General features: G+C 45.0%; 1 protein-coding gene across 2 annotated transcripts in view; it reads left to right on the top strand.

Moving 5' to 3' along the window:
* Positions 1-27817, top strand: part of LGR6 (leucine rich repeat containing G protein-coupled receptor 6) — a 1163733-nt gene that overhangs the window by 1087419 nt on the left and 48497 nt on the right. For both annotated transcript variants that reach the window (XR_014978909.1, XM_085645134.1), the window contains exons 12-15: positions 650-715; positions 16659-16730; positions 26437-26508; positions 27546-27671. Coding sequence is in view for 1 of the 2 variants with exons in the window: in XM_085645134.1 (XP_085501260.1) it covers positions 650-715; positions 16659-16730; positions 26437-26508; positions 27546-27671 (336 nt within the window). In the remaining variant the exon portion in view is untranslated. The remainder of the gene's footprint in view (positions 1-649; positions 716-16658; positions 16731-26436; positions 26509-27545; positions 27672-27817) is intronic.

Genomic DNA, 27817 nt, shown 5'->3' with positions numbered 1-27817 from the left:
AGCACAATTTGATGTTGTTTTTAGTACCTAACGAGCAAAGTTTTGACAAATTCTATCCCCTGTGAATATGTGTTGAATATTTTTTCAGAAGTGAATTGATCTGTATAGGGAACAGTACAACGCAACAAAATTCTGGAAATGAGAGCCTCGTGACACTGGCTCTTGTGCTGTTTTTCTGTAGACAGCAACGGAAAGCCCTTTTCACTCAGAGCTGTATTTCTTGTATTCCATTATTCCACTCTGTCACTTCCTTATCCCCATTAGGAATTTGCATCAAAGACGTTAACAATGCCAGTTATGCTACAATCCCGCTGAGAGCCTCAGACTAGTTCAGAAACAGGGGGTAGTGAGGAATGCTTATAAGTTTTTACAGGCAACACAAAGGCTCAGAGATATTCCACAGACGCGTGCATATACACTATGTCTGAATTGTTAGTATGGTCCACTCAAGGAGGTACCCTCGACAGCGGGTTCTATTTAGACTGTGTCCCAATTTTTAAATATTTGGGAAGACTTGGGATGTCTAATTAGCAGGGCCTAGCTGCCTAAGTGTGTATTGTGGGAAGCACAGAATAAATATTGTTAAATAAAGTGTGGTACACTGTCTTTACTACTTCATGTAAAGGCTAACTCTGTTGTCTCTCTTTAGAGAACTCTCACACAATCAGATCGAGGAGCTGCCAAGTTTGCACCGGTGCCAGAGGCTGGAAGAAATGTAAGTGTCTTATTTAGGAACGGGTACACTTTGTGGGGTCTACAGAAAATTATCCTGCCTTCCTTTATATCCAGATCAGAAGTTTAGGGGGCTGTCAGCAATACTGCATCAAGCGTTTAACAGGTCATTTTGGCTAATAAACTCCTTGCCCGATTTAGCAATGTCAAATATTGCTCTCCGCTGCCTCCCCTATTTCAGGGCTTGCTTTCCGAATGACTCAGTGCATTTCGGTATACCAAAGTCAAATCGAGGTAGTATGCCCCTTGTGACGTGAGAAGGGGGAGCGCAGGCTTGATTCTTCTCAGCATTGTTAATGACAGGATGTGTTTCATATGGTCAGCCCCAGAAGAGGCTGTAGGGAATTTCCTGACTAAGGTTCGTGAGTCTGAAGTCCAGTAAGTTTGTTATCTTTCTACCATCCCATTACAACGATGCTTTGCAAGGGGCACCTAATACTTGCATGACAAGTGGACACCGACTGAGAAAACACTCAAGTGGCAGGATAAATGAAACAGCTGAGACTGCAGTCCAAGACCCTTCTTGTGTAGACCGCAGCCCGAAAAATCAGAAGTCACTTCAAAGGTGCAAATCAAAAACAAATAAACATGTTTGCACTTCATAAAGAGAAAATGTGTTTTTTCCCATCCATCTCTCTTTGTCTACAGCCAAACAGAGTTTGTAATTTCAGACACTGTCAGCAGTTGGCTTTTCAACGACAGGACGTGGGCTCCCCAGCTTGCAGTCCTGATCTAACATTATAAGCACAAACGTAAAAATCCAAGGGGCATATTTACAAGGGCTTTATCTCTGCTTTTTTGGCTTTTAAAGCCAAAAAAGCGGAGATATAACTATCGCCCTATTAACAAGAGGGTGTTAACATGCATTAGCGCATGTTAGCACCCTTTTACCCAACGCCTCCCTTTGCATCTCTAATGAGATGCAAAGTTGGCGTCACTGGGCAGAACAACCTTGTAAATATCACTGATGTTCACATCACAATATTTACAAGGCTGTCCCAGCATTTTAGCACACGTTAGTTTTTGGAGAAAACCGCTGTTTTCTCCAAAAACTATGTCTGCTAAAATGCAGATTTACCTATCCCTAACATTGGGGTGGATTATGCTGATACGACCCTGTGGGTCGTATCAGCAAGGTTATCGCCGTTTTGCAAGGAACATCGCTGGAAACCTAGGGATGTTCCCTGCAAAACGGCGATAACCTCGCTATCTCTGGAATTTTTATCGCCCTGGAGAAACGCACTACCAGGGCGATAAATTCCAGAGATAGCCTGCGATAACAAAGATATTGCTAAGCACGGCCAGCGATAATTATCGCTGGCCGTTGATAATATGCCCCCAAATGAGCTAAATCCTGCTGGCTAAAGCCCACTACTGACGTGTGCATGTCTGAGAGTTGTATGTATCTGTGTTGTGTACATGGGTGTTTTGCAATTTAAATCTACTCACGTATAGCTTCCAGCCCCTGCGAACAAGTAATTCAAATGTATTCTAAAGAAAGTCTGAAAGCTTTTGCATTGTGTTTGCCAGATCCATTGTTTCTAACCCACTACATATACATAGTGTGGGCTTTGGGTCAGCCCCTTCCTCATGATTGAATGGATTTGTTGTCTATTTTACTTCCTTGCTCCCGAGACGATAGCTTTCCTTCCCACTCAGGAGAATTTAGGTCTGACAGTGTTCTGACCAGATGAGTTGTATTCTTCCATTGCTTACTTCAGGGGAATCTTTGTTTTTATTTTCAAAGGAATATTCCATGAAAGCGAATGGGTTGCATTTCTATCTCGCTTTGTTCTTTCTTCAGCTCCTCATCCCTCTCCATGTGTTATTTGTTTTTTTCCCTTGCTCTCTTCCCGGCACACTCCATTTGCTCATCCTCTGTGCACTTTCTTTTGCAGTAGCTATTTATGTACTTTTTTTGACAATACTGATCATTCTGTGTGTTTTTTAGGTCTCGCCTAGCGTGGCAGCGCATGCGCGGCGAGATTTATTGTTAACCCCTTCGGTGCCCGCCCCTTTCCCCGCCCTGTGCCGGCCGTTACATTAGCGGGCGGGGTTTGTGACGAGCTGGACTCCTCATGGGCACAGCGCCACCGCGGCCCATGACGAGTCCAGCTCGTCACGGGCACCGAAGAGGTTAAGGAGGACTTTCAGAAGAGGGTTTGAAGCCCCGCCCTTCATTTCCATTGGCTCGCGTCACCGTTTATGCTAAATGGTGCCCTGCCATTGGAAATTAGGGTTTTGGGTTCACGCCCTTTCGCCTCCGATCCAGACTCGGTGGCCTGCTTTGCAGCTGTCGCAAAGCACTTTCTTATCTTTATGGGGCCACGTGTTTCTAATTAGAAACACATGGCCCCATAAAGACAAGAGATCGATGCTTGTAATTATTCCTGCCTGGAGTAGACGTGTTCACGTAAGCAAGCGCCAGACTTACCTGCCTCATCGCCACTGAAGGATATATATGACACTGAGCGCGCCCAGCGGGCATTACTCAATAGTTGTGCAAGAGTGGGGCGGTACTGACAGCTTGGAGTATGTGGCACGGGGGCCTTCATCTCTTCGTCGTCTTGTTTGCAAGAGCTGCACGCCATATGGACAAGCCCATAAGCACTCACTGTCGGGGGCCGGACGACAAAAAAATGCGCTTTGTTATGGGTTTGTGTAATACGTTCCAGCTTTGTGCCTTATGCTCGCACGGAAGGAGGTTGTGCAGCTGAATATAGGTAGTTTGGGAAATCTATGGTTCAAACCTTCTTTAAACATCGTAACTTAATGTATGCTGTTTCCCCAAGCATGCTCTGGACCAGGTTGTATATTTAAGTTTTTTATAGGTAGGCCTTACTTCATATATTTGAGTTATATATAGCACCGTAGCCAGTGTGTCTTTGCCTCTAGTGCAAAGAAGGAAATAGGGCACCAGGTTGCGGTTTGAATTGTGAAATAAAGCAACCTTAAGGGTTCGGTTTGCATCGCCAGACCTCTTTAACCCGGCGCCACTGCACCTGCTGCACAAATGGACTGAGTCATTTGTGCTTTACATTCGAACAAAACACTGGTGTGCAATTCTTTGTCTCTGACATTTCCCCCCATTATTATGGATTAACATCGTTTGCCACGTTGTTTAAGCTTTTGCTGTATAATTTCCAAGTTTCAACCAAAATAAAAGTTATTTTCTGGCTCGAACGGATCTACATTTGTTTTAAAGAAACACAATGTTGCGCTGTGGCAGATGCAGACCACTTTCAAAATATTATTACCCTTCAGTTCCAGTTTGCAGTACTCATGTGTTTAAATGTTATTAACGCGGTAAAACTCTTGCCCAGATAGTATTTGTGTGTGTTCAATTTATTTAAAAAAATAAAAGCAAAGTAATACTGTCACAGAATATTGCGCATAATTTGCCTTTGCTTATTACATAATTTAGATAACAGAGAGCATCATTTGGAGTTCTCTTGCTGCGTTGTTTCAGTGTCCCTGCTTACATATCATAGTAAAAACGTTATAATTTAACTTTCTAGGTATCTATGTTGAGGATTTGCAGGGCCCAACAGAGAGAAAAGCCTCAAGGTGCCTACAGATAGACATGTTACGAACAGTAAGGGGAAGGTGTCGGGCTAAGGGGAAGGCTGGCTTTTCAAATTACCAGGTGCTCAACATTTTGCTGATGGGTAGAAGGTGTGGTGGATCTGTGGATTGGGAGTGGAAGGGGATCTGAAAGGGCCGCTCTGATGCCAGCAAAGGAGCTTGAAGATGGAGATGCGTATTGGGATTGTCAGGGTGAGACTAGTATATAGGCAGGGCCACTGGAATTATGCGGCAGGGGCGGCCCAAATTATGCGGCAAGGACGAGTACATTATACGGCATTACGGCGGCACATTGTGTGATAGTTTAACTTCGTTATTTTGTAATTTTTACATTTGTTAACACTATCTGGACATCGTTTTCACCTCCTTGAGTGCCAATTTAACACTTCCAAATAGCAATAGAAAGGTGACCAGTTAACCTTTACAAAGGCAACATGTTGCTGCATTTTTAGTAACTTTTAGTCCGTTTGAGCTAGAAGCAATTTTTTTATACAATCTGCAGCAGATGATAGATTGTGGCAAATCTATAATTATGCGAAAAAAGCTGAGGCTGCACAAACGCATAATTCCATTGGCCGCACCGCTGCTGACACACCACTGCTGACACGCCACTGCTGACACCACTGCTGACATGCCGCTGCTGACATGCCGCTGCTGACACGCCGCTGCTGACACGCCACTGATGACACACCGCTGCTGACATACTGCTGCTGACACATCATTGCTGACACACCACTGCTGACACGACGCTGCTGACACATCACTGCTGACACACCACTGCTGACACACCGCTGCTGATACACCACTGCTGACACATCGCTGCTGATACACCGCTGCTGACACGGCACTGCTGACACGCCGCTGCTGACCCGCCGCTGCTGACACGCCACTGCTGACACCACTGCTGACACACCGCTGCTGACACACCGCTACTGACACACCACTGCTGACACGCTGCTGCTGACACACGACTGCTGACACACCGCTGCTGACACCACTGCTGACACACCACTGCTGACACACCACTGCTGACACACCGCTGCTGACACACCGCTGCTGACACACCGCTGCTGACACACCACTGCTGACACACCACTGCTGACACACCACTGCTGACACACTGCTGCTGACACGCCGCTGCTGACACCACTGCTGATACACCACTGCTGACACACCGCTGCTGATACACCGCTGCTGACACACCGCTTCTGACATGCTGCTGCTGACACCACTGCTGACACCACTGCTGACACACCACTGCTGACAAGCCACTGCTGACACCACTGCTGACACACCACTGCTGACACGCCACTGCTGACACCACTGCTGACACACCGCTGCTGTCACACCACTGTTGACACCACTGCTGACACGCCGCTGCTGACACACCACTGCGGACACACTGCTGCTGACACGCCGCTGCTGACACACCACTGCTGACACACCACTGCTGACAAGCCACTGCTGACCCCACTGCTGACACACCGCTGCTGACACACCGCTGCTGACACACCGCTGCTGACACCCCGCTGCTGACACCCCGCTGCTGACACCCCGCTGCTGACACCCCGCTGCTGACACCCCGCTGCTGACACGTCGCTGCTGACACGTCGCTGCTGACACACCACTGCTGACACACCGCTGCTGACACACCATTGCTGGCACACCTTTGCTTACACAACACTGCTGACATGACGCTACTGACACAACACTGCTGACACGACACTGTGGGGACCAATCACAATGCAGCCTTGTGATTGGTCTGAACGCCGTGACACAGCGCTCAGTCTGGGGCTTGAGGGCTGGGCATGGAGAAGGGGAAAGTGTGCATGCCTGGTTTTGGCAGTCCGAGAGGGCTGACCAAACAGTCATTGCGCACTTAGGAGTGGGCAAACCACTCCTCCCCTGCCCTACTACGTTAGCAGAGCTGATGCCCGCAAAGGAAACATAAAATGGTGATAACTAAAAGTTTTCACCATTTTATGTTTTTGCTTCTCGCAGTGCGAGAAAGCAGTGGGCCAACGCTCCTCCACCATAGCGGAGGAGCAGCCACTGCACTTAATGACTTCGCCTCCCCTGAAAGAGGTGCAAAGCTGTACAGAAGGACAGACAAGCATTTGCAATGCAATAGGTCTCGCATTTACTAGAGTTTGAGCTATTGGCATTGTAGATTACAATGCCTTTTATTAATGTGTTGGTTTTTTAAACAAATAAATAAAAGGCATTGTCATTTCCAATGCCAATAGCATAAACTCTCGCAAATGCGAGACCTATTGCATTGTAAATGCTTGTTTTTGTTGGACTTGTATATAGCGCAAACTCGACCATGAAGTATCAGAGTGCTTTACATGAGCATAAATTGCATTACGGATGGACACATTCATTTTGTTAGGTAAAGGGGATATTAAGTGATTTGCCCAGAATCACAGGGTGCTTGAGCTGACGCCGAGACTCGAACCTGGTTGGTTCTCCAACTTCAAACTCGGCCGCTCTAGCCAAATCCTCTCCTTGACCTACAATGTAATTTTACCATTGCTAGCGACAATTATTAAGCTCAGAGTCTACAGTAGTCCTCTCTGTGCTACCCCCTAAGAGGGAAGCGGGGATGACAGGGAAGCAGAGGAGACAGAGAAGGAGAGACAGGGCAGCAGAGGAGAGACAGAGAAGCAGAGGCGAGACAGGGAAGCAGAGGAGACGGAGAGGCAGAGGACACAGAGAAACTGAGGAGGCAGGAAAGCAGAAGAGAGACAGGAAAGCAGAGGAGAAACATGGAAGCACATGCGAGACAGGGAAGCAGAGGAGACAGGAGCAGAGGAGAGACAGGGCAGCAGAAAAGAGACAGGGAAGCAGAGGAGACAGAGAAGCAGAGGAGAGACAGGGAATGAGAGGAGAGACGGAAGCAGAGGAGAAACATGGTAGCACATGCGAGACAGGGAAGCAGAGGAGACAGAAGCAGAGGAGAGACAGGGCAGCAGAGGAGAGACGGAAGCAGAGGAGAGAGAGAAGCAGAGGAGACAGGGAATGAGAGGAGAGACGGAAGCAGAGGAGAAACATGGAAGCACATGCGAGACAGGGAAGCAGAGGAGACAGAAGCAGAGGAGAGACAGGGCAGCAGAGGAGAGAAGGAAGCAGAGGAGACAGAGAAGCAGACAGACAGGGAAGCAGAGGGGACAGGGAAGCAGAGGAGACACAGGAAACCGAGGAGACAGAGAAGCAGAAGAGACAGGGAAGCAGGGATGACATGGAAGCAGATGAGACAGAGAAGGAGAAACAGGGCAGCAGGGGAGAGACAGAGAAGCAGAGGAGAGACAGGGAAGCAGAGGAGACAGAAGCTGAGGAGGCAGGAAAGCAGAGGAGAGACAGGAATACAGAGGAGAAACATGGAAGCAAATGAGAGACAGGGAAGCAGAGGAGACAGAGAAGCAGAGGAGAGACAAGAAAGCAGAGGAGAGACAGGGAAGCAGGGGAGAGACAGGGACATAGAGGAGTGACAGGGAAGCAGAGGAAATAGAGAGGCAGAGGAGACAGGGAAGCAGAGGAAACAGGGAAGCAGAGGAGACACAGGAAACAGGGGAGACAGGGAAGCAGAAGAGACAGGGAAGCAGGGATGAAAGGGAAGCAGAGGAGACAGAGAAGGAGTGACAGAGAAGCAGAGGAGAGACAGGGAAGCAGAGGAGACAGGGAAGCAGAGGAGACAGAGAAGGAGAGGAGACAGAGAAGCAGAGGACAGAGAAGTTGAGGCAGGAAAGCACAGGAGAGACAGGAAAGCAGAGGAGAAACATGGAAGCACATGAGAGACAGGGAAGCAGAAGAGACAGGAGCAGAGGAGAGACAGGGAAGCAGAGGAGAGACAGGGAAGCAGAGGAGAGACAGGGAAGCAGAGGAGAAACAGGGAAGCAGAGGAGACAGAGAAGCAGAGGAGAGACAGGGAATGAGAGGAGAGACGGAAGTAGAGGAGAGACAGGGAAGTAGAGGAGAGACGGAAGCAGAGGAGACAGAGAAGCAGAGGAGACAGGGAAGCAGAGGAGACAGGGAAGCAGAGGAGACACAGGAAACAGAGGAGACATAGAAGCAGAAGAGACAGGGAAGCAGGGATGACATGGAAGCAGATGAGACAGAGAAGGAGAGACAGGGAAGCAGAGGAGAGACAGGGAAGCAGAGGAGAGACAGGGAAGCAGAGGAGACAGAGAAGCAGAGGAGAGACAGGGAATGAGAGGAGAGACGGAAGTAGAGGAGAGACAGGGAAGTAGAGGAGAGACGGAAGCAGAGGAGACAGGGAAGCAGAGGAGACAGGGAAGCAGAGGAGACAGGGCAGCAGAGGAGAGACAGGGAAGCAGAGGAGAGACAGGGAAGCAGAGGAGACAGAGAAGCAGATGAGACAGAGAAGCTGAGGAGGCAGGAAAGCAGAGGAGAGACAGGAAAGCAGAGGAAAAATATGGAAGCACAGAGAGACAGGGAAGTAGAGGAGACAGAGAAGCAGAGGAGAGACAGGGAAGCAGAGGAGAGACAGGGAAGCAGAGGAGAGACAGGGACGTAGAGGAGAGACACTCACTGTTTATATAATTCAAACAAATCTAGTACTGTCACCTGAGAAACGTACAAAATCATGTACATCACGTGTCAGAGGATGTGATAGGCTGGATGTCAGCATGTCGACTACAGAAATATCGTTCTGCAAGAAAATCGAAGCAAGAATAAGGACAACCAAGGTATGGTGGCGGTGGTAACTAGATATTCCGGTCCCGTGACCTCTTGACCTGAATCTCCAGTGCAGGAAAACACTCCAGGTGAGCCAGCATGGGTGGCAGGATCAGGATGTCACAATGACACCCCGCCAGGGACTTTTGCCTGTGCCCCCTATGACTTGAAATGTGCACTGTTTAGGCCAGTAGTTTACCACAGGTGTGTGAACCAAAGACCCCCAGGCTTCGAGCCTGGGACGAATTGAAGTTCCACGTTTTACGTGGAGAGTAATTATTTACAGACACTTCCACTATAAGAGCTCTGGCAGTGACGTTCTTGCGTCCTCCGCGTGAATTGTAGGCGCGTTGGAATGGTTTGGCCAGTGTCCCACTGAACTCTTCTCCTGTGGCGGCGCCGGGTGAGCGCTCTCCACGCCAAATGGCTTACTTTTATGTAGAAATCGTGGTTTGTTATTTAAGAATAAAATAGCAGTTGGTTATTAAAGCGTCCCGCGCTGCCACTCACAAACACTCGGGATATCATTTTTTGCTTACTGTTGTGCCGCGATGCTGTTCCCCGTCGCCGCGAGCATGGATAGCAGGTAATGGCTACCATTAGTTTCTGCAGTTAGTACTTTTCCTGGGGTGTCGGTGACAGCAGAAATGTAGGCATTAAAACAAGCATGATGAAAAGCAGCTCTGTTTATAATTTCAGCCCAGCTGCTGTAGTGATGGAGACAATCTCCGGCATATGCTCCAGGTGGCATCTAATGCCGGCTCCCTGCAGCAGCCTCTGTTTGCACATCTTAAAGCACTTATTGGATTTGAACGAAACTCGGCATAAGCGTGTTTTGTAAGGGTTCAATTTCCACGTGCTTTCTCTTTCAATAAAGGGAATTTATTTCCAAATGAAATGCGCCCTGGCTTCGGAAAACGAGGGCGAGAGAGGCAGGGGAGTGAGAGTAGAGCAATATAAACAAGCGCGCGTGGCGACTTTAATTACAAACAGATGGCCCCTTTCTATAGGTCACTCCTAGAGCAGCGAATCGAGCAGAGCATCAAAGGGCTGGGTGAGAAGGGAGGGGGGAATGGGAGGAGCAGAGCGGCTAAAGTGAAAGAAAGCTAGAAGGGAGGGGGGAGTGGGAGCAGCTGTGCACGTGCATGTGATCGTGCACTCAAGGTTTAGGCCAGCCAAAACTGTGGGTAGCACTTTGAAAATCCCACATATAAAATGTCTCTTCGAGCCGTTGGCTCGCGAGACCTAAAAACTAACTGAATCCCTTCAGATCCATCGGGTGAGGTAAAGCTCCCTTGCCACACACACTACCAAGGAAAATAATATAACTATAATAAAAATGTGAACATTGAAAGCATAAACATAAGAGAAAAACTCACATGGAGTCAAGTCAAATGTCCTGCGGGAGCAAAACACCACCAAGAAATACAAGGAAATGAACAGTAGGGTTAGGCATACAGGTGGTGAGGGCTAACACCTCCCAGTAGGGCGATGTCAGGCATTCCACACTTGAGGTAGGCGAATGCGCAGCTTTGCTACTTTTGTAGTCCTTTGATCTGGGAGGTGATGTGGCCAAGAAAAGCTAGAGTGGTAACTCTGTGAGAGCACAAAGCAGGAGGGGCAAATACAAGCGAATTGGATCACTGCAGAGTCTTTGTGTGGGAGAGGTGTGGAAAAGTGGCCAGAGCATCTGACTCTGGAGTGCGGGGCTCACGGTTCAATCACCGGTGGCAGCTCAGCTCAACATCATGTGACTCTGGGGAATAACTCACTTAATTTCCCCGACGGCCCCTAGTGCCTGCATACCCTTAGGGATGATGTTACGTTTATCATTAATGTGAAATTATTATTATTTATTATAAACTCCTTTGCGGGATGAAGTACATTGTTGATTTGCAGGCCCCAGTGCTGGAATAACTGGAAATGTTCCATGTCAGGGTGTGGCGCATTGGTAGTGCCACAGTACTGGAATGGCAGGGGCACTGCCAGGAAGGGTTGGGGTGTGCTGGTGTGTGCATATCCCAGTGCTACAGTTGTCACCTGCAAAAAAGACCTCAACCTCCTCCTATTTAAAAGACACATTAATTAATCACCCTCGACCAGAGGCGCAACTAGAGCCAAATTTCGGGGGGGGCTAAGGAAAAATTTCGGGGGGGGGGGGGGCTGAATCTTTAAGCAATAGGCAGAGTGGAGCTGCAGGGGCTCTTAGAAGGGGTGAAACAACAGCAAGGCCTCATTAACATGCAAATGGTCTTTTAAAGACCTGTGAAGTGCTCGGGTGCGGCTGTGTGTGCGCCGGGAAGCTGTCTCATCCCGGGCTGCCACACACGACGGGGGGGGGGGGGCTGAAGCCCTTTGAGTCCAATGGGTGTTGCGCGCCTGCCCTCGACCCTACTTAGTTACTCTCTCCACCAGGATCTGAACTAACTTCGTTGTGTGACCCTGTCATCTAATTCCATACATTAACTTTGTACACCTTTGACCAACTCTTGTAATTGTCTCCTGTGATTACCATTGCATGCATCTGTTCATCTGTGTTTGAATTACTGTACCTGGAACTCTCTGTAACCGATGTATCCTGCTACTGTTGTATAGCGCTCTGATGCCTTCAGGCCATGTTCGAGGCGATATAAAATTACAAATAAGTAGGAGAAGCTGGCGGTCATGGTTGGGGTACCAGCTAGCACAGTCCTATATTCAGTCTATTGGAATTATACCTCAATTGAGGAGGACATTAGCAGCAGTGTTTCCTAAATTACGTGCAAAAAAGCAAATTAAACATAGCATTCATTGCAGGACAATCTGTGATAGCGTTTTGTCATTTGCTTGTCATTTTAACACACATTACCACAGTTGGGGCAAACGTTTCACTTCGTTAGTACCAAATTACTTTATAATAACGGTTGATTGATATGAGGTAGAAATATTTAGTTGCATATAGCAATAGTATGCATAAGTTTTTCCAAATGAAATGCGCCCTGGCTTCGGAAAACGAGGGCGAGAGAGGCAGGGGAGTGAGAGTAGAGCAATATAAACAAGCGCGCGTGGCCACTTTAATTACAAACAGATGGCCCCTTTCTATAGGTCACTCCTAGAGCAGCGAATCGAGCAGAGCATCAAAGGGCTGGGTGAGAAGGGAGGGGGGAATGGAAGGAGCAGAGGAGCAGAGCGGCTAAAGTGAAAGAAAGCTAGAAGGGAGGGGGGAGTGGGAGCAGCTGTGCACGTGCATGTGATCGTGCACTCAAGGTTTAGGCCAGCCAAAACTGTGGGTAGCACTTTGAAAATCCCACATATCAAATGTCTCTTCGAGCCTTTGGCTCGCGAGACCCAAAAAAGGGATCACTGAGACGCCTCTTTTCAGGATGTTAATGAACCTGTTTTCTGTACAGCATTGGAGTTAAGAGTTTAAACCGTGATTTTTTACTACTGAACTTTCTTTTATATGTATTAACGAAAATATATATTTATATTTAATGTATCTGCAAATAAAACAACACACAACGAATCTTCGCCAGTTGCTTAGACGCCAGTTAGTTTAGTGCACATTTATTAGAAACTGGCTTATTTTTGACAAACCAGCTCCGAAAGGTTTGATTTACACTTTTTTGGAGAAAAATGTTTAACTTCCTTTATTAGTGTTGAATTCTAAATGTAACAATATGCTGAATGTAGTAAGTATGCGGCAAAAAAAGATACTTTTTAAATTCACTTAAATGGAACAGTGGTGGTCTGATAGTGTGTTTTCTCGAATTTTCTTTTCTTTTTTTTTATAGCACAAACTTGAACCGAATCAGGTATCAGAGCGCTTTACATAGCACCAGTTGCATTACATGAGAACACATTCATTTTTGTTAGGAACGGGGAGATTACGTGATTTGGCCAGAATCACAGGATGTTCAGCGTCATTGCTGAAACTCGAACCCACTTCCCCAGATTCGAGGTCGACCGCCCTAGCCGTTAGGCCAACTCCTCTCCCTTTTGTTTACAAAATGGATTGGAGTATAATTTTTCCAGTGCCATCCTTTAAAAAAATCCTAAAAGCATTTATTAGACCGTTCCACCAAATGTAACTGTTGTTTGAATGCTGCGTATAAGTAACTGTAACTTTGGGCCAACGGTTACTTTTTAAGAAGTGTAAAGTGTATCCCAGTACCACAATGTATCTGTCGTCTTGTTCATTTGCAGCTTGAACCTTGGATGGGCTTCAGTACAAAAACCTTTCTGCTTGTTAGGTCATTGGTCCGTATGTCAGACATTTATTAGAGTCTAGGTGGTCCTATGTTAACTTTGTGAGGAGGGAATGTGAAATGTGAAGATAGGCCTTTGAGATATTTGTGGTAATACCTTCATATTTTGTGGTTTTTGGAAAGCGCAATATCAGACATTTACGTAGCCTCTTGGCGCTGCTTTATTGATGCTTTTCTTGGAATATACATTTACCTTTAAATAAGTAAAATCGTATATTAATTTATGTAATGGAAGAATTGCAGTCATAATGGGCTGGTTAGGCTTGCATTCTTCAGAGAAAATGCCTTCGGTAAACATGTTTTATTTGTTATTGATAAATTATGGAAGCTCTAATATGTCACTATGAAGATACAATTTAACCACGTGTTATTGTACAACCTAAGGCTAGTCTAGGGACATTTTTGTCTCTGAGTGCAGTTGTAACCGTGCCACCGCCTGTCGCACAGCTCCACCTAGTGCTGTTGCCACCCGTGCACCAAGGGTAACTCTGTCTAAGAAGACTTCTACCCTCCCACACGGATCTCGTTGACATTGTGCCTATAAGCCAACCACAGTTCTCTTGTTGTGCCATACCAGTTCTAAAATTGAAAATTAAATAAAGATTTAACATGCATTGGTAAAGCCACTCGATCTTGCATGTCAATAGTGTTACCCGACCTTTCGGCTTTGCCAATCATTTTTGCTTATGATGTTCTGCATCGGCACAAAGAAAATGCCTGTCTGCTGGTGCAGACCAGCATCGGCAAACAAGTGTATTGCTGCATACATGTGCGTATGTCATCACGCTTGTGGATGTATGGATCCTTATCCTATGGGGCCTTAGTGTGATTACACCTGCACGTACATACATCATGATGTAGTTCCAATTTTAGGCCCGAGTTACATCCAGGATCTGATCTTCCCGTATCAGCCTAGTCGGTGGTGAGATCAGAGCACCAGGCTTTAAGCCGCGTGCCTCGAATTCGTCTGACACGCATATGAGGCCCTTCTTTTACATACCTAGGCCCAAAACGCTGGAATGCCCTTCCGGAATCCTTAAGCCACTGTGCGTCTCTGTTGCTATTTCGCATAAACCTTAAAACTTGACTATTTTGGGGGCATATAATCAAGCCAGGCGATAAAATTATCGCCGCTTTAGCGGCAGAAAACTGCCTCTAAAACGGGGATAATGGGCTTGATAATATGCTCTATGGAATTCCAATTCAAGCCCATGTTAGATGTCCTTCACATTTAACATGGGCTTCCATTGGAATTCCATAGAGCATATTATCAAGCCCATTATCGCCGTTTTAGCGGCAGTTTTCTGCCGCTAAACGGTGATCATTTTATTCCCTGGCTTGATAATATGCCCCATAATCTCTAGTCAGTCCTCTATCAATATGATTAGCCCTGGGGTGGCCGTGCACTTTACAAATGTTAGTGATAATAATTTGGGCCCAGAACTCTCTTGGTATGCCACTGCTCAAAGGCTCGGAATCAATACAAGAAATGTGAAAAGAGAGTTCTAGTCTTTTCTTAAGGCACATATTGCTTGGTGCTGAAGTTGGAGAGGTTGCACACTGAGAATCGCTCAGGTGGGTGATAGGTCTTTGCCGGAGAAAAGTTTTGAGATAGATTTCAACCCTTGATTCTGTGAGCTGGCTTAAACCACTTCCATTCAGTTGGGTAATGTCAGCACTTATAATTAAATTGTTAAATTAACACATTCAGTCTAATGTGTGCACTGATGCTGAATGGAAAGTCCCTGTTGAGAATAAGCGTTCATTCCTACAAGAGAACCATTTTGTGTTCAAAACCATTTGTGTTAGCCAAGCATGTGATTTGCACAATCCCATGGTTTGAGAATAAAAAATCTTTCTTACAAGCTAAGCCCATTTTGCTAGTCGGAAATCAATTTTTGACTTGCAAAATGGATTTATCAATTCAAAGGGAGTCACGAATCGGAAGGGGTATTAAAATGGTGTTCCGTACTAATTGTAAATCAGTATGTTTTTTAAAAATAGTTTGCAACAGGAATTGTATTTGCAAATCATTGACCAGTTTCCCAGATGGCAGTCGCTGTTCTTTTTGTAGCCCATAGCAGGAGGGACCAAATAGCAACCCGCCTAACTAATATTCATTAGACATTTGTTCCCCATCCCCCTGTGACTGGAGATCTTATAGTATGTAGGAGGGAGATTGCAAAAAGTTAATACGCAACTTGCGATAACTTTTTGTGGCCTGCCTCTCCATACATCTGGCAACAGTGTGATTCTCAAATATAAAAAAGTCAAAGTAAAACACTTAGAAAAGTGGCTGTATTTAGGCACTTTTAAAACTGTTAGGCTTACAAGTCTTTCTTTCAGTGATTAGAAGACCAAATAATATAAGCTTTCTATTTTTTTCAATATTTCTGTTTTACAGTGGAATTAAATGGCTTTTTACTGTTTTGGAGGAGTCACTCTACTATTTTTACATAGGAGGCCTGGCCATTCGTTAGCCACAAAAGAAGGCACAAAGCACTTATGGGGAAAAATAAGGACGTATATATATGGGATCATTTTGCGGTAGTAGCAGGTACTGTTATGTTTTAGTACTAGGTGAAATCTGCTGGTTGATGATTCCAATCTTTGTGAGGTGTTCAACAGGCTCGATGGGTAAACAGATTCACAGCAGAAAATGACGTGTAGTTTGCATTTCTAATCCCAAACAGATATTCAGTCGATTACCTTCCTGCTGCAGAGATCTGTGTGTTGTCTGCGGACTAGGGATGTTGATCTCCATGAGAAAGAGCAGAGGGAAAAATTCACCCACTGAAGAGATTTGTGTTTAACTTTTTGCCCATGATTTCTAATCACAGTGTCCTGGATCTGTGGGTTCGCATTGATCTGTGCATAACTTGTAGGTCACAGGTTCCAGTACCAGTAGAATAGCCGCCTCCCAGCAATGCACTGAATGTTTGTAACTTTCTGCGTCCAGTGATTAAAAGCTGAAACCCCCCTACATGTTGCAGTTGTGTTTGTGAAATAAACATTCGGCGATGCATTAGAAATTAAATAGCAATTTTGATCAGTTCAGTGAGTAGTTTGACCATGTATTTTACAGCATGTGCAGTTACATGTAGGCGAAAGTTTAACAATATATTTACAGGATATTTAACACTATTTAGCTGCGCCTCTGACCAGGCGCCAAGCTCACTGACCAAGCCCTTAGTGCCCAGTATTTGCACTCGAGATCACAGTGCCTTTACATTTGGTACACATAGACCACTTTCTGTTGCAGATGCTTATGTATAGCAGAAAGGTATTTGCTTTGCTGTTGTCTGACTCGCCTTTGGCACTGGAGGGATCCCCTCTCTCAGACTTGTAAACTGTTATCTAAGAAAAACCTAAGTTGCATTCTTTTTGCGTCCTCAGAGGTCTCCAGTACAACAGGATCCAGGAAGTGCGAGCTGACACCTTCCAGCATCTCGCTGCCTTGAGGTCCATGTGAGTACCTCTTGAGCTACCGGTGGGGTAAAAACTGGGGATGGATTCATTCACTCTTTAAGGCAACTTCTGGTTCTTTCTCACCTGATCACCCCAAACTGCATCCATTTTGTTCTTGCTACCTGCTATTTCTCTAGTCCATCAACACTTCTGCCCAAATTGTCCCATTCCTTACAACCCTCCACTCTTTAGCCTGGAGTGGGAGGATGGGCTCATAAAGAGGGAGGTGGAAGAAGAACAGAGAGAGCAAGAGTGTGAGATTAAGAGGGGGAGATGGGGAAAAGAGAAGGAATGAAGATAAGAAAAGGAATACCGTCACTAGAGCAGAGAAGTAACAGAGAGGGAAATGAAGAAAGAGAGAATGATATATCAATCAAGAGGAGGGAAATAGAAGAAGCTGTGATCCATTCGGTTTCCAGCTAATTAGTAATAATCAAAGGGAATGGATCCCTTGTAGCTGGCACCAGGGTTCGGATAGTTGTTTCCGATATTTGGTAAAAAACCCTCATTCACGTAAGACAGTTCGTGGGCGGTATATCTTGGTTCTCCGCCTTGATATTTAAATACGTGACAGCATCATCATAGGGTTTTTCCCATGCTTCATCCAACCCGGAGGGAACCACTGGACGTTCCAGTAGTGATCAGGGAAAAAAAAGGGAAGTACAAAAAAGGGGAGAAGTGCTCAAGTGTTGGGATTGGTTAAAAAATTCCTCAAGCTACCTATATTCAATTTTATTCCATTAGGTGCAGGGAAAAGGATAAAAAACAGCTAGTTGCAGAATGGACATGTAATGAATCCGCTGCAGTTTTAGTCTGAGTGGTCGGTCGACATGTTTCAGCCCCTAATATGCCCAGAAGGGTCGGGGGGCTTTCTTCAGGACCTCAGGTGAAAGCAAAGTGGGATTTGGATAGTGTCCAATGTCAGGTGGAAGTTCCAATAATAATCACATGAACTTCTTTAAGGCCAGTACCTATTTATGGGGGGGCAAGGGGGACGGGGAGGAGGAAAGGTAGACAGAAGCGTCCTTAGTTAATACTAAGGAGGACGAGGTTGTTACTTGGTATAGCTGAAATCGCAATACATAAGCAAATATAAATGGTAAATCTTTAGATACATATTGGTGTACATCTTAGAGAGCAAGTGGAAATTCGAACCGTCTAAATTGGAGAAAGGTGAGTTAAAAAACAGGTAAGTTAGGTGTGGTTAAAATTAGCACAGATAGTATTGGGAACGTGAGTGTACAATTGTTAAAGCCAGAGTGTTCTGTTGAAGTTGTTAGTTCTAGCATTAGATGCCCCTAGGTAATGGTCATGTTAGACCCAGGTCATTATCGAGCATAGGTTAGTGCAAACATGGTTAAATAACTTTAGGTATCAAGATAAATGGAGAGACCTGCCTCAATTGAGGAGAGCTCTTGGCAAATGTTACGTGATGCAATACGCAAAGATATAAGTACCCTAGGTCATGTTAGTCAAAGTCGTTTTTGAGCCTTGGTTAATGCACACAATGTAAATTAAAATCAGGTAACAAGGCACAGAGAGACCTGCCTCTACTGAGGGGAGCTGTTACCCAAATGCTATGATATGCAACGTGAGCAAAGTAAATACCTTGGGGGTTCCAATTCAGAACTCCATAGGGCGAAACAGGCAGCGGTATTACTGTTAGAAGAAAATAGGAAAACAAGTACAAACAATGTAGAAATCGTCAAAGAACTGAATAACGTTACGTGTCTTCTGTTGAGGCTAAGAGACGTTCCCCATACCGCGGCTCCGGTGCAGTCACGACTTGTGCTGACACTGTTTTCCTGTTCACGTGGAGGACCCGGGAGGCGGGATTAAATACTGGGTTAAGCGCCATGAAAGAAAGACTGTTCGTGTTGTGATGATATCCAAAAACTTTATTGAGCTGGTGATGGTCGATGGAAAACGCGAGTGTTAAGATTAGAGATATTAAGACTTAAAGCGAGAGTCATTGCCAAAATTTAGTTTTCTATTGATGTACGGGCAGTTGTCATAATAAATGTTTGGCTGACTAAGGCAAAGTTGGTATTATATATGAGGGATAGAGTGCTCATGTATATTTTATTCTGACATCTTTGTGCCTCAAAATACATATAGCCCATGATTGGCTTGTTCAAAGGGGGAACATGTACGTTCATGTTCTGACCTCCTGGTTCTTTAAGACATCCTGCTCAAATGAGAAAGGGGGGTGTTCGTGTGTATTAACGGTCATGTTATTCAAACATCTATTTACACTTATACACTCAGCCAAGGGATGTCGTCGTTCAATCCTTGTATGTTGGTCTTCAGGCGATGGACCCATCTTTGTTCCTTCTCAAAAAGTAATTTTTCTGCATTGGATGTTTTGGAAGTAAGGGTTTCAAGTATTATCCATCTGAGATCGTTCACTGTGTGTGGGTGGTCAATATAATGACTGCTCATTTTCGTTGTTCCTCGTCTACACTTAACATTACTTCTATGCTCGCAAATTCTCTGTTTGACTTTGCGGCAGGTCATCCCGATATATCTGAGGTTGCACGGGCAGGTAATCATGTAGATGGAGTGGGTCGTGTTGCAGTTTGTGTGTTGTCTCATTGACCAGGTCATTTGTGGTGATAGTTCTATGGTTTTGACAGTTTCTGTTAGATGGCATACGGAACAATTTCCACATGGGAAGTGGCCAGTCACTGGAGGTAGGGTCCACAGGGTATTTTGGGTCAGACTCGGCCTAAGATCTGGTGGGCGTGTATGCACCAAAATGTCTTTGTAATTCCTTGTTCGTCTGTTGGCGAACATAGGTTTGGGCCAATTCAGGGTGCCTGAAGTGAGAATGCGACAATTTTTGTTTATAATCTTTTTGACTGAATTGGTGACAATGCTATATGTGGTGACACAAGTCAGTTTGTCAACTGTAGTAGTTTTCGATGTCGTCTCTAAGAGGCTCTCCCTTGGCTGGTTTCTTGCTCTCTTCTGGCATTTCTTAATTATTTTCTCTGGGTAGTCTCTTTTGCAGAGTTTAGTGCAAAGATCTTGTGCTTGCGTCTTGTACTCACTGAGTTCATTACAGTTCCTTTTTAGCCGAAGGAACTGCCTGTATGGCAAGTTTTCTCGCAGGGGGCGCGGGTGGAAACTGTTGAATGACAGTAAACTGTTTTTGGCCGTCGGTTTGAAGTAAGTTTTTGTCTTGATGACATCACTTTCTACATAAATAGTAAGGTCCAAAAAATCAAGCTGTTCCTTATCCGCGTTGTAGGTAAACTTGAGACAGGGGTCTTGGGTATTGATCCAATCATGGAATTCTTGTAGGTTTTCTGCTGTGCCATCCCAGAACATGATGACGTCGTCTATGTATCTTTTCCAAAAAAGGATTTTGGAAAGGAATGGGTGCTTGTCATTTTGTATGAAGGAGCTCTCGAAATTGCTCACATAGAGACCTGCCACGCTGGGAGCGAAGGTACTTCCCATGGAAGTACCGTGGCATTGTTGGTAGAGGGTACCTTCATATTCAAAAAAGTTTTCAGTTAGAGCCATTCTGCAACATTCTAGAACAAAATGCCTTGGTGTGTGATATGGCCAATCATGTTCAAAGAGTAGATTTTCGAGGGTGTTCAGAGTGGCTTGTTGTGGTAGGCTCGTGTATAAACTTTCAATATCGAGTCCTACGAGGAGCATCGTCTCACTGGAAAAGCTTTGGTCTTTCAGGAGGTTGAGGAGATCTCGAGTGTCTTTGAGGTACGTAGGTGTACGTTGTACCATAGGTCTTAAAAATTGGTCAGCAAATTGAGAAAGAGGTTCAAGAACTGAACCAATCCCAGAGACTATGGGGCGTCCTGGTGGAGGTTGCCTTGCTTTGTGCACTTTGGGAAGAGAGTAAAAGTACGGTGTTCGTGGGAGAGGGGTACGTAGAAAAGAGGCTTCATTCTTAGAGATCCAACTGTTGGTCTCAGCTTCTTCAACCATAAGGTTGATAGTTCTTTGTAATCTTGGTGTCGGATCAATGGTTATTGCTTTGTAGAACTTGTTGTCAGACAGCAACTCAAGGCATTGTGCATTATAGCTCTCCTTGTTTAGAATAACTATGCCTCTACCTTTATCAGCAGGTTTGATGATGATGTTTGGATGTGATTTGAGTTCTTCTAGGGCTTTCTTTTCCATGGTTGTAGTGTTCATGTACGGTTTTTTAACTGACTCACCAAGCTCATTAATTTCCTTCATAATGGCTTGTTCGAAGGCCTGAATCTCTACCGGGATTTGGTGGTTTGCAGGGCAGAACATAGATTTAGGTCTCAAAGAGGTATCTCCTGTGTTGGAATTGTCTTCTTTATTTTGGAAGAAGGCCTTCAGTTTAAGGGTTCTACAGAATTGAGCAACTTCGATTTGTAATTTGAAGATATCTAGAGGTGGAGTAGGTACAAAGCCTAGGCCTTTGTTAAGTACTGTTTCTTGTTCTTCCGAAAGGATGATATCAGAGAGATTGAATATCAGTGAGTTGTGCTCGTGCTTGGTTTTTCTTTGGTCATGTTGGACATGCTCCTGGTTAATATTTGCCTCTCTTGGTCTGTCCAAGTGACACCTCTCCTTCTTCCTCTCTGGTTGGTTCGGCCTCTCCCTAAAAAAGAAGGCTGCTGAGTGAAGGGTCCCATAAAAGGTCCTAATTGTGATGGTACTGTTTGGTAGGCATTGATCCATCCTTGGTAGTTCTGAGCAAAAGGGTGGAAAAGAGGGAGTGGGTGTTCCCCAAAAGGGGGATTACGCCATATATTCGGTCTGCGCCTTTGTTGGCGTCTATTGGAGCCTCTTTGTTTGCGTTGTTGCATAGTGTCTTCCCCACTATAATCTGAATTGTTGGAAGAATTGCCACTAGACTCGTTGTCAGACTGGTAGTTAGGTGCTTCGTAATCATCTTTGCTGTATGGATGCATTTTTTCCATGGAGAATCGTTTCAAGTCTTTACTTAGTTTCTGAATCTTACTCTGTGTGAGGTATTCCTTGGTCTCATTCATCTCACGGTTAATCTCTTCTAACTTCTTTTTGTAAACCGTGATATGCACCATACTTTTCAGTTTAGCCTCACTTAGTTGGATCTTAATACTGAGGGCTTCAGTTAGTCTGGTTGCGGTCTTAATTATAAGGACGAGATAGTCCCTAGTACATTTCCAGGAAATGGCTGACCAGTCTTTCCTGAAAGCTAGATCCTGTAGGAAGATTCTAGGAGCGTTATGTACCCAGAGGCCTCTGGGTGCGGCATTGGCGCGAAGATACTCCGTCATGATGACGCCGTGGATAGCAGTTTTGACCTGTTCCTTCTTATCTTCAGATAGTGAGTCCCAGTCATTATTCTGTGCTAAAGTTTGTGTGAGATCTCCATCTTGCAAAAAAGATGAGGGTGCTGAAAGGATGGAGTTGATCTCGTCCATAGAGTAACTTAAGCCTAAGTTCTCCGCCATCTTCAGGTCGAAAAGGGAGGAAGATCGAGGCTGTTAATTAACAAGATCTAGTTATTTCTTGTAAACAAGTTTTACAGGAATGTCAGGAAGAGAATTCCCACAGCTGCACGCTGCTGAGTATATATCAATCAAGAGGAGGGAAATAGAAGAAGCTGTGATCCATTCGGCTTCCAGCTAATTAGTAATAATCAAAGGGAATGGATCACTTGTAGCTGGCACCAGGGTTCGGATAGTTGTTTCCGATATTTGGTAAAAAACCCTCATTCACGTAAGACAGTTCGTGGGCGGTATATTTTGGTTCTCCGCCTTGATATTTAAATACGTGACAGCATCATCATAGGGTTTTTCCCATGCTTCCTCCAACCCGGAGGGAACCACTGGACGTTCCAGTAGTGATCAGGGAAAAAAAAGGGAAGTACAAAAAAGGGGAGAAGTGCTCAAGTGTTGTGATTGGTAAAAAAATTCCTCAAGCTACCTATATTCAATTTTATTCCATTAGGTGCAGGGAAAAGGATAAAAAACAGCTAGTTGCAGAATGGACATGTAATGAATCCGCTGCAGTTTTAGTCTGAGTGGTGGGTCGACATGTTTCAGCCCCTAATATGCCCAGAAGGGTCGGGGGGGCTTTTTCAGGTCTCCCACGAACACCGTACTTTTACTCTCTTCCCAAAGTGCACAAAGCAAGGCAACCTCCACCAGGACGCCCCATAGTCTCTGGGATTGGTTCAGTTCTTGAACCTCTTTCTCAATTTGCTGACCAATTTTTAAGACCTATGGTACAACGTACACCTACGTACCTCAAAGACACTCGAGATCTCCTCAACCTCCTGAAAGACCAAAGCTTTTCCAGTGAGACGATGCTCCTCGTAGGACTCGATATTGAGAGTTTATACACGAGCCTACCACAACAAGCCACTCTGAACACCCTCGAAAATCTACTCTTTGAACATGATTGGCCATATCATACACCACGGCATTTTGTTCTAGAATGTTGCAGAATGGCTCTAACTGAAAACTTTTTTGAATATGAAGGTACCCTCTACCAACAATGCCACGGTACTTCCATGGGACGTACCTTCGCTCCCAGCGTGGCGGGTCTCTATGTGAGCAATTTCGAGAGCTCCTTCATACAAAATGACAAGAACCCATTCCTTTCCAAAATCCTTTTTTGGAAAAGATACATAGACGACGTCATCATGTTCTGGGATGGCACAGCAGAAAACCTACAAGAATTCCATGATTGGATCAATACCCAAGACCCCTGTCTCAAGTTTACCTACAACGCGGATAAGGAACAGCTTGATTTTTTGGACCTTACTATTTATGTAGAAAGTGATGTCATCAAGACAAAAACTTACTTCAAACCGACGGCCAAAAACAGTTTACTGTTATTCAACAGTTTCCACCCTCGCCCCCTGCGAGAAAACTTGCCATACAGTCAGTTCCTTCGGCTAAAAAGGAACTGTAGTGAACTCAGTGAGTACAAGACGCAAGCACAAGATCTTTGCACTAAACTCTGCAAAAGAGACTACCCAGAGAAAATAATTAAGAAATGCCAGAAGAGAGCAAGAAACCAGCCAAGGGAGAGCCTCTTAGAGACGACATCGAAAACTACTACAGTTGACAAACTGACTTGTGTCACCACATACAGCATTGTCACCAATTCAGTCAAAAAGATTATAAACAAAAATTGGCGCATTCTCACTTCAGGCACCCTGAATTGGCCCAAACCTATGTTCGCCAACAGACGAACAAGGAATTACAAAGACATTTTGGTGCATACACGCCCACCAGATCTTAGGCCGAGTCTGACCCAAAATACCCTGTGGACCCTACCTCCAGTGACTGGCCACTTCCCATGTGGAAATTGTTCCGTATGCCATCTAACAGAAACTGTCAAAACCATAGAACTATCACCACAAATGACCTGGTCAATGAGACAACACACAAACTGCAACACGACCCACTCCATCTACATGATTACCTGCCCGTGCAACCTCAGATATATCGGGATGACCTGCCGCAAAGTCAAACAGAGAATTTGCAAGCATAGAAGTAATGTTAAGTGTAGACGAGGAACAACGAAAATGAGCAGTCATTATATTGACCACCCACACACAGTGAACGATCTCAGATGGATAATACTTGAAACCCTTACTTCCAAAACATCCAATGTAGAAAAATTACTTTTTGAGAAGGAACAAAGATGGGTCCATCGCCTGAAGACCAACATACAAGGATTGAACGACGACATCCCTTGGCTGAGTTTATAAGTGTAAATAGATGTTTGAATAACATGACCGTGAATACACACGAACACCCCCCTTTCTCATTTGAGCAGGATGTCTTAAAGAACCAGGAGGTCAGAACATGAACGTACATGTTCCCCCTTTGAACATGCCAATCATTGGCTATATGTATTTTGAGGCACAAAGATGTCAGAATAAAATATACATGAGCACTCTAACCCTCATATATAATACCAACTTTGCCTTATTCAGCCAAACATTTATTATGACAACTGCCCGTACATCAATAGAAAACTAAATTTTGGCAATGACTCTCGCTTTAAGTCTTAATATCTCTAATCTTAACACTCGCGTTTTCCAACGACCATCACCAGCTCAATAAAGTTTTTTGATATCATCACAACACGAACAGTCTTTCTTTCGTGGCGCTTAACCCAGTATTTAATCCCGCCTCCCGGGTCCTCCACGTGAACAGGAAAACAGTGTCAGCACAAGTCGTGACTGCACCGGAGCCGCGGTATGGGGAACGTCTCTTAGCCTCAACAGAAGACACGTAACGTTATTCAGTTCCTTGACGATTTCTACATTGTTTGTACTTGTTTTCCTATTTTCTTCTATCAGTAATCCCACTGCCTGTTTCGCCCTATGGAGTTCTGAATTGGAACCCCCAAGGCATTTACTTTGCTCACGTTGCATATCATAGCATTTGGGTAACAGCTCCCCTCAGTAGAGGCAGGTCTCTCTGTGCCTCGTTACCTGATTTTAATTTACATTGTGTGCATTAACCAAGGCTCAAAAACGACTTTGACTAACATGACCTAGGGTACTAATATCTTTGCGTATTGCATCACGTAACATTTGCCAAGAGCTCTCCTCAATTGAGGCAGGTCTCTCCATTTATCTCGATACCTAAAGTTATTTAACCATGTTTGCACTAACCTATGCTCGATAATGACCTGGGTCTAACATGACCATTACCTAGGGGCATCTAATGCTAGAACTAACAACTTCAACAGAACACTCTGGCTTTAACAATTGTACACTCACGTTCCCAATACTATCTGTGCTAATTTTAACCACACCTAACTTACCTGTTTTTTAACTCACCTTTCTCCAATTTAGACGGTTCGAATCTCCACTTGCTCTCTAAGATGTACACCAATATGTATCTAAAGATTTACCATTTATATTTGCTTATGTATTGCGATTTCAGCTATACCAAGTAACAACCTCGTCCTCCTTGTATTAACTAAGGACGCTTCTGTCTACCTTTCCTCCTCCCCCGTCCCCCTTTCCCCCCCCATAAATAGGTACTGACCTTAAAGAAGTTCATGTGATTATTATTGGAACTTCCACCTGACATTGGACACTATCCAAATCCCACTTTGCTTTCACCTGAGGTCCTGAAGAAAGCCCCCCGACCCTTCTGGGCATATTAGGGGCTGAAACATGTCGACCGACCACTCAGACTAAAACTGCACCGGATTCATTACATGTCCATTCTGCAACTAGCTGTTTTTTATCCTTTTCCCTGCACCTAATGGAATAAGATTGAATATAGGTAGCTTGAGGAATTTTTTAACCAATCACAACACTTGAGCACTTCTCCCCTTTTTTGTACTTCCCTTTTTTTTCCCTGATCACTACTGGAACGTCCAGTGGTTCCCTCCGGGTTGGAGGAAGCATGGGAAAAACCCTATGATGATGCTGTCACGTATTTAAATATCAAGGCGGAGAACCAAGATATACCGCCCACGAACTGTCTTACGTGAATTAGGGTTTTTTACCAAATATCGGAAACAACTATCCGAACCCTGGTGCCAGCTACAAGTGATCCATTCCCTTTGATTATTACGAAAGAGAGAATGAAACAAAGAGAACTGGGCGGAAATACGTAATTTCACTGCTGTTTTGCATGTTAGAAGGTTGGGCGGGGCTTACATTTTTACTTTAGAGTCAGTTCGATCTATTGATCTTTGTGCTACACGTGGCTTTCCAATGTCTTTACAGAGACCTGAGCAGGAACTCCATCCGAAACATCCACCCAGATGCATTCGCCACTCTGCGATCCCTTGTCAAACTGTAAGTGCATCTCTGGTGTCAGAGGGTAGAAAGCTCCTCGTTATATCTGTCTCTGGTGAAAGTGTGACCCCTGACTGCTGTTCTCCCTTGCACAGGATGGACTCAGGCCACCTTCCACTACAGGACAGCAGTCGCACTCCTTTGACGTGCCCATGCATTTAAGTGGAGAATAGCTCCCTTTACTCATTGGCCACGCACAATTCTACACCTCAATTGAGTCTCTTTCCTCCAACCACTGGACTCACACACTTCCACAGACATACCTCATTCTATCACTGACGATTTCAGTGAAATCTTCCCCTTGTTTTTTTGATAAACAAATTTTTATTGGTTTACAAAAGGAATGCACCAGCCATTCAGCACCGTATCTCAATAATTTAGGATTACATACACAAGTCCTCGTCACCCAATGTACAAACAGTAATAAGACAAAAATGGGATGGAATCGAACAATCCCTTTACAACTAGACCTCTCCCCCCAACCACTTCCCCCAAATTCTGCGATATTTCTTAGGGCATACACGTGCCACATACATGACTTTCTCCTGTGTGGCGCACCAATCCACCCCAGTCCGCCATCGCCCTACACTTGGGGGTTCAGGGCATCTCCAAGAGGCCACAATGTAGTGGATGCTCAGTACTGCAGTTCCTGATCTCAGGCACATCAATGGAGTTTCACTCGTTTGAGGATGGTCGGATACACCCCAATGGAATCCCTTCCTTCCACATTTGACATAATCACTTGTCTCTTTGTGGAGTCACACTCCTTCTTTTACTGGCCTTATACATTACATCGGTCTCACCCCTTTTTTGGGTTTATGCACTTCAGTAGGCCCTCAGTCCCAACACGTCATGAGGCCTTAGCCTCTGTCACTAGAGTCATTCACTTCACCGAGCCTCTCTCCTTCTATCACTGCCCGTATATACTTAAATGGAATTTTACTTGTTACATTCATGAGTTTATTTCCACTCCTAAAGAAAAGTCTTTTTTTTCTCCAAACTCTGTTTTCTGATTTTGCTTCCCTTTGCCCCAGCAGAGACCTGACAGATAACCAGTTAAGCACACTCCCAATGACTGGTCTGACTGGGCTGCTGCACCTAAAGCTGAAGGGGAACGTTGCACTGTCTGAAACTTTCTCCAAGGAGACCTTCCCCAAGATGAGGTGAGTTGTGTCACTCTGTGAAATCTTCTGTGAGAAGAATTTCCCCATGTTTCCGTCAGTTATGCAACTCTGAAAATCCTTCTCAGGTACTGTTTCCCCTAGAAGCTGATTTATGGGGCATGGGATCTGAGCCTCCTCGCCCTTGC

This window comes from Triturus cristatus, chromosome 1_1 (assembly GCF_964204655.1).
Source record: "Triturus cristatus chromosome 1_1, aTriCri1.1, whole genome shotgun sequence".
Taxonomy (NCBI): Eukaryota; Metazoa; Chordata; class Amphibia; order Caudata; family Salamandridae; genus Triturus; species Triturus cristatus.
This window is presented reverse-complemented; position numbering and strand designations above follow the sequence as displayed.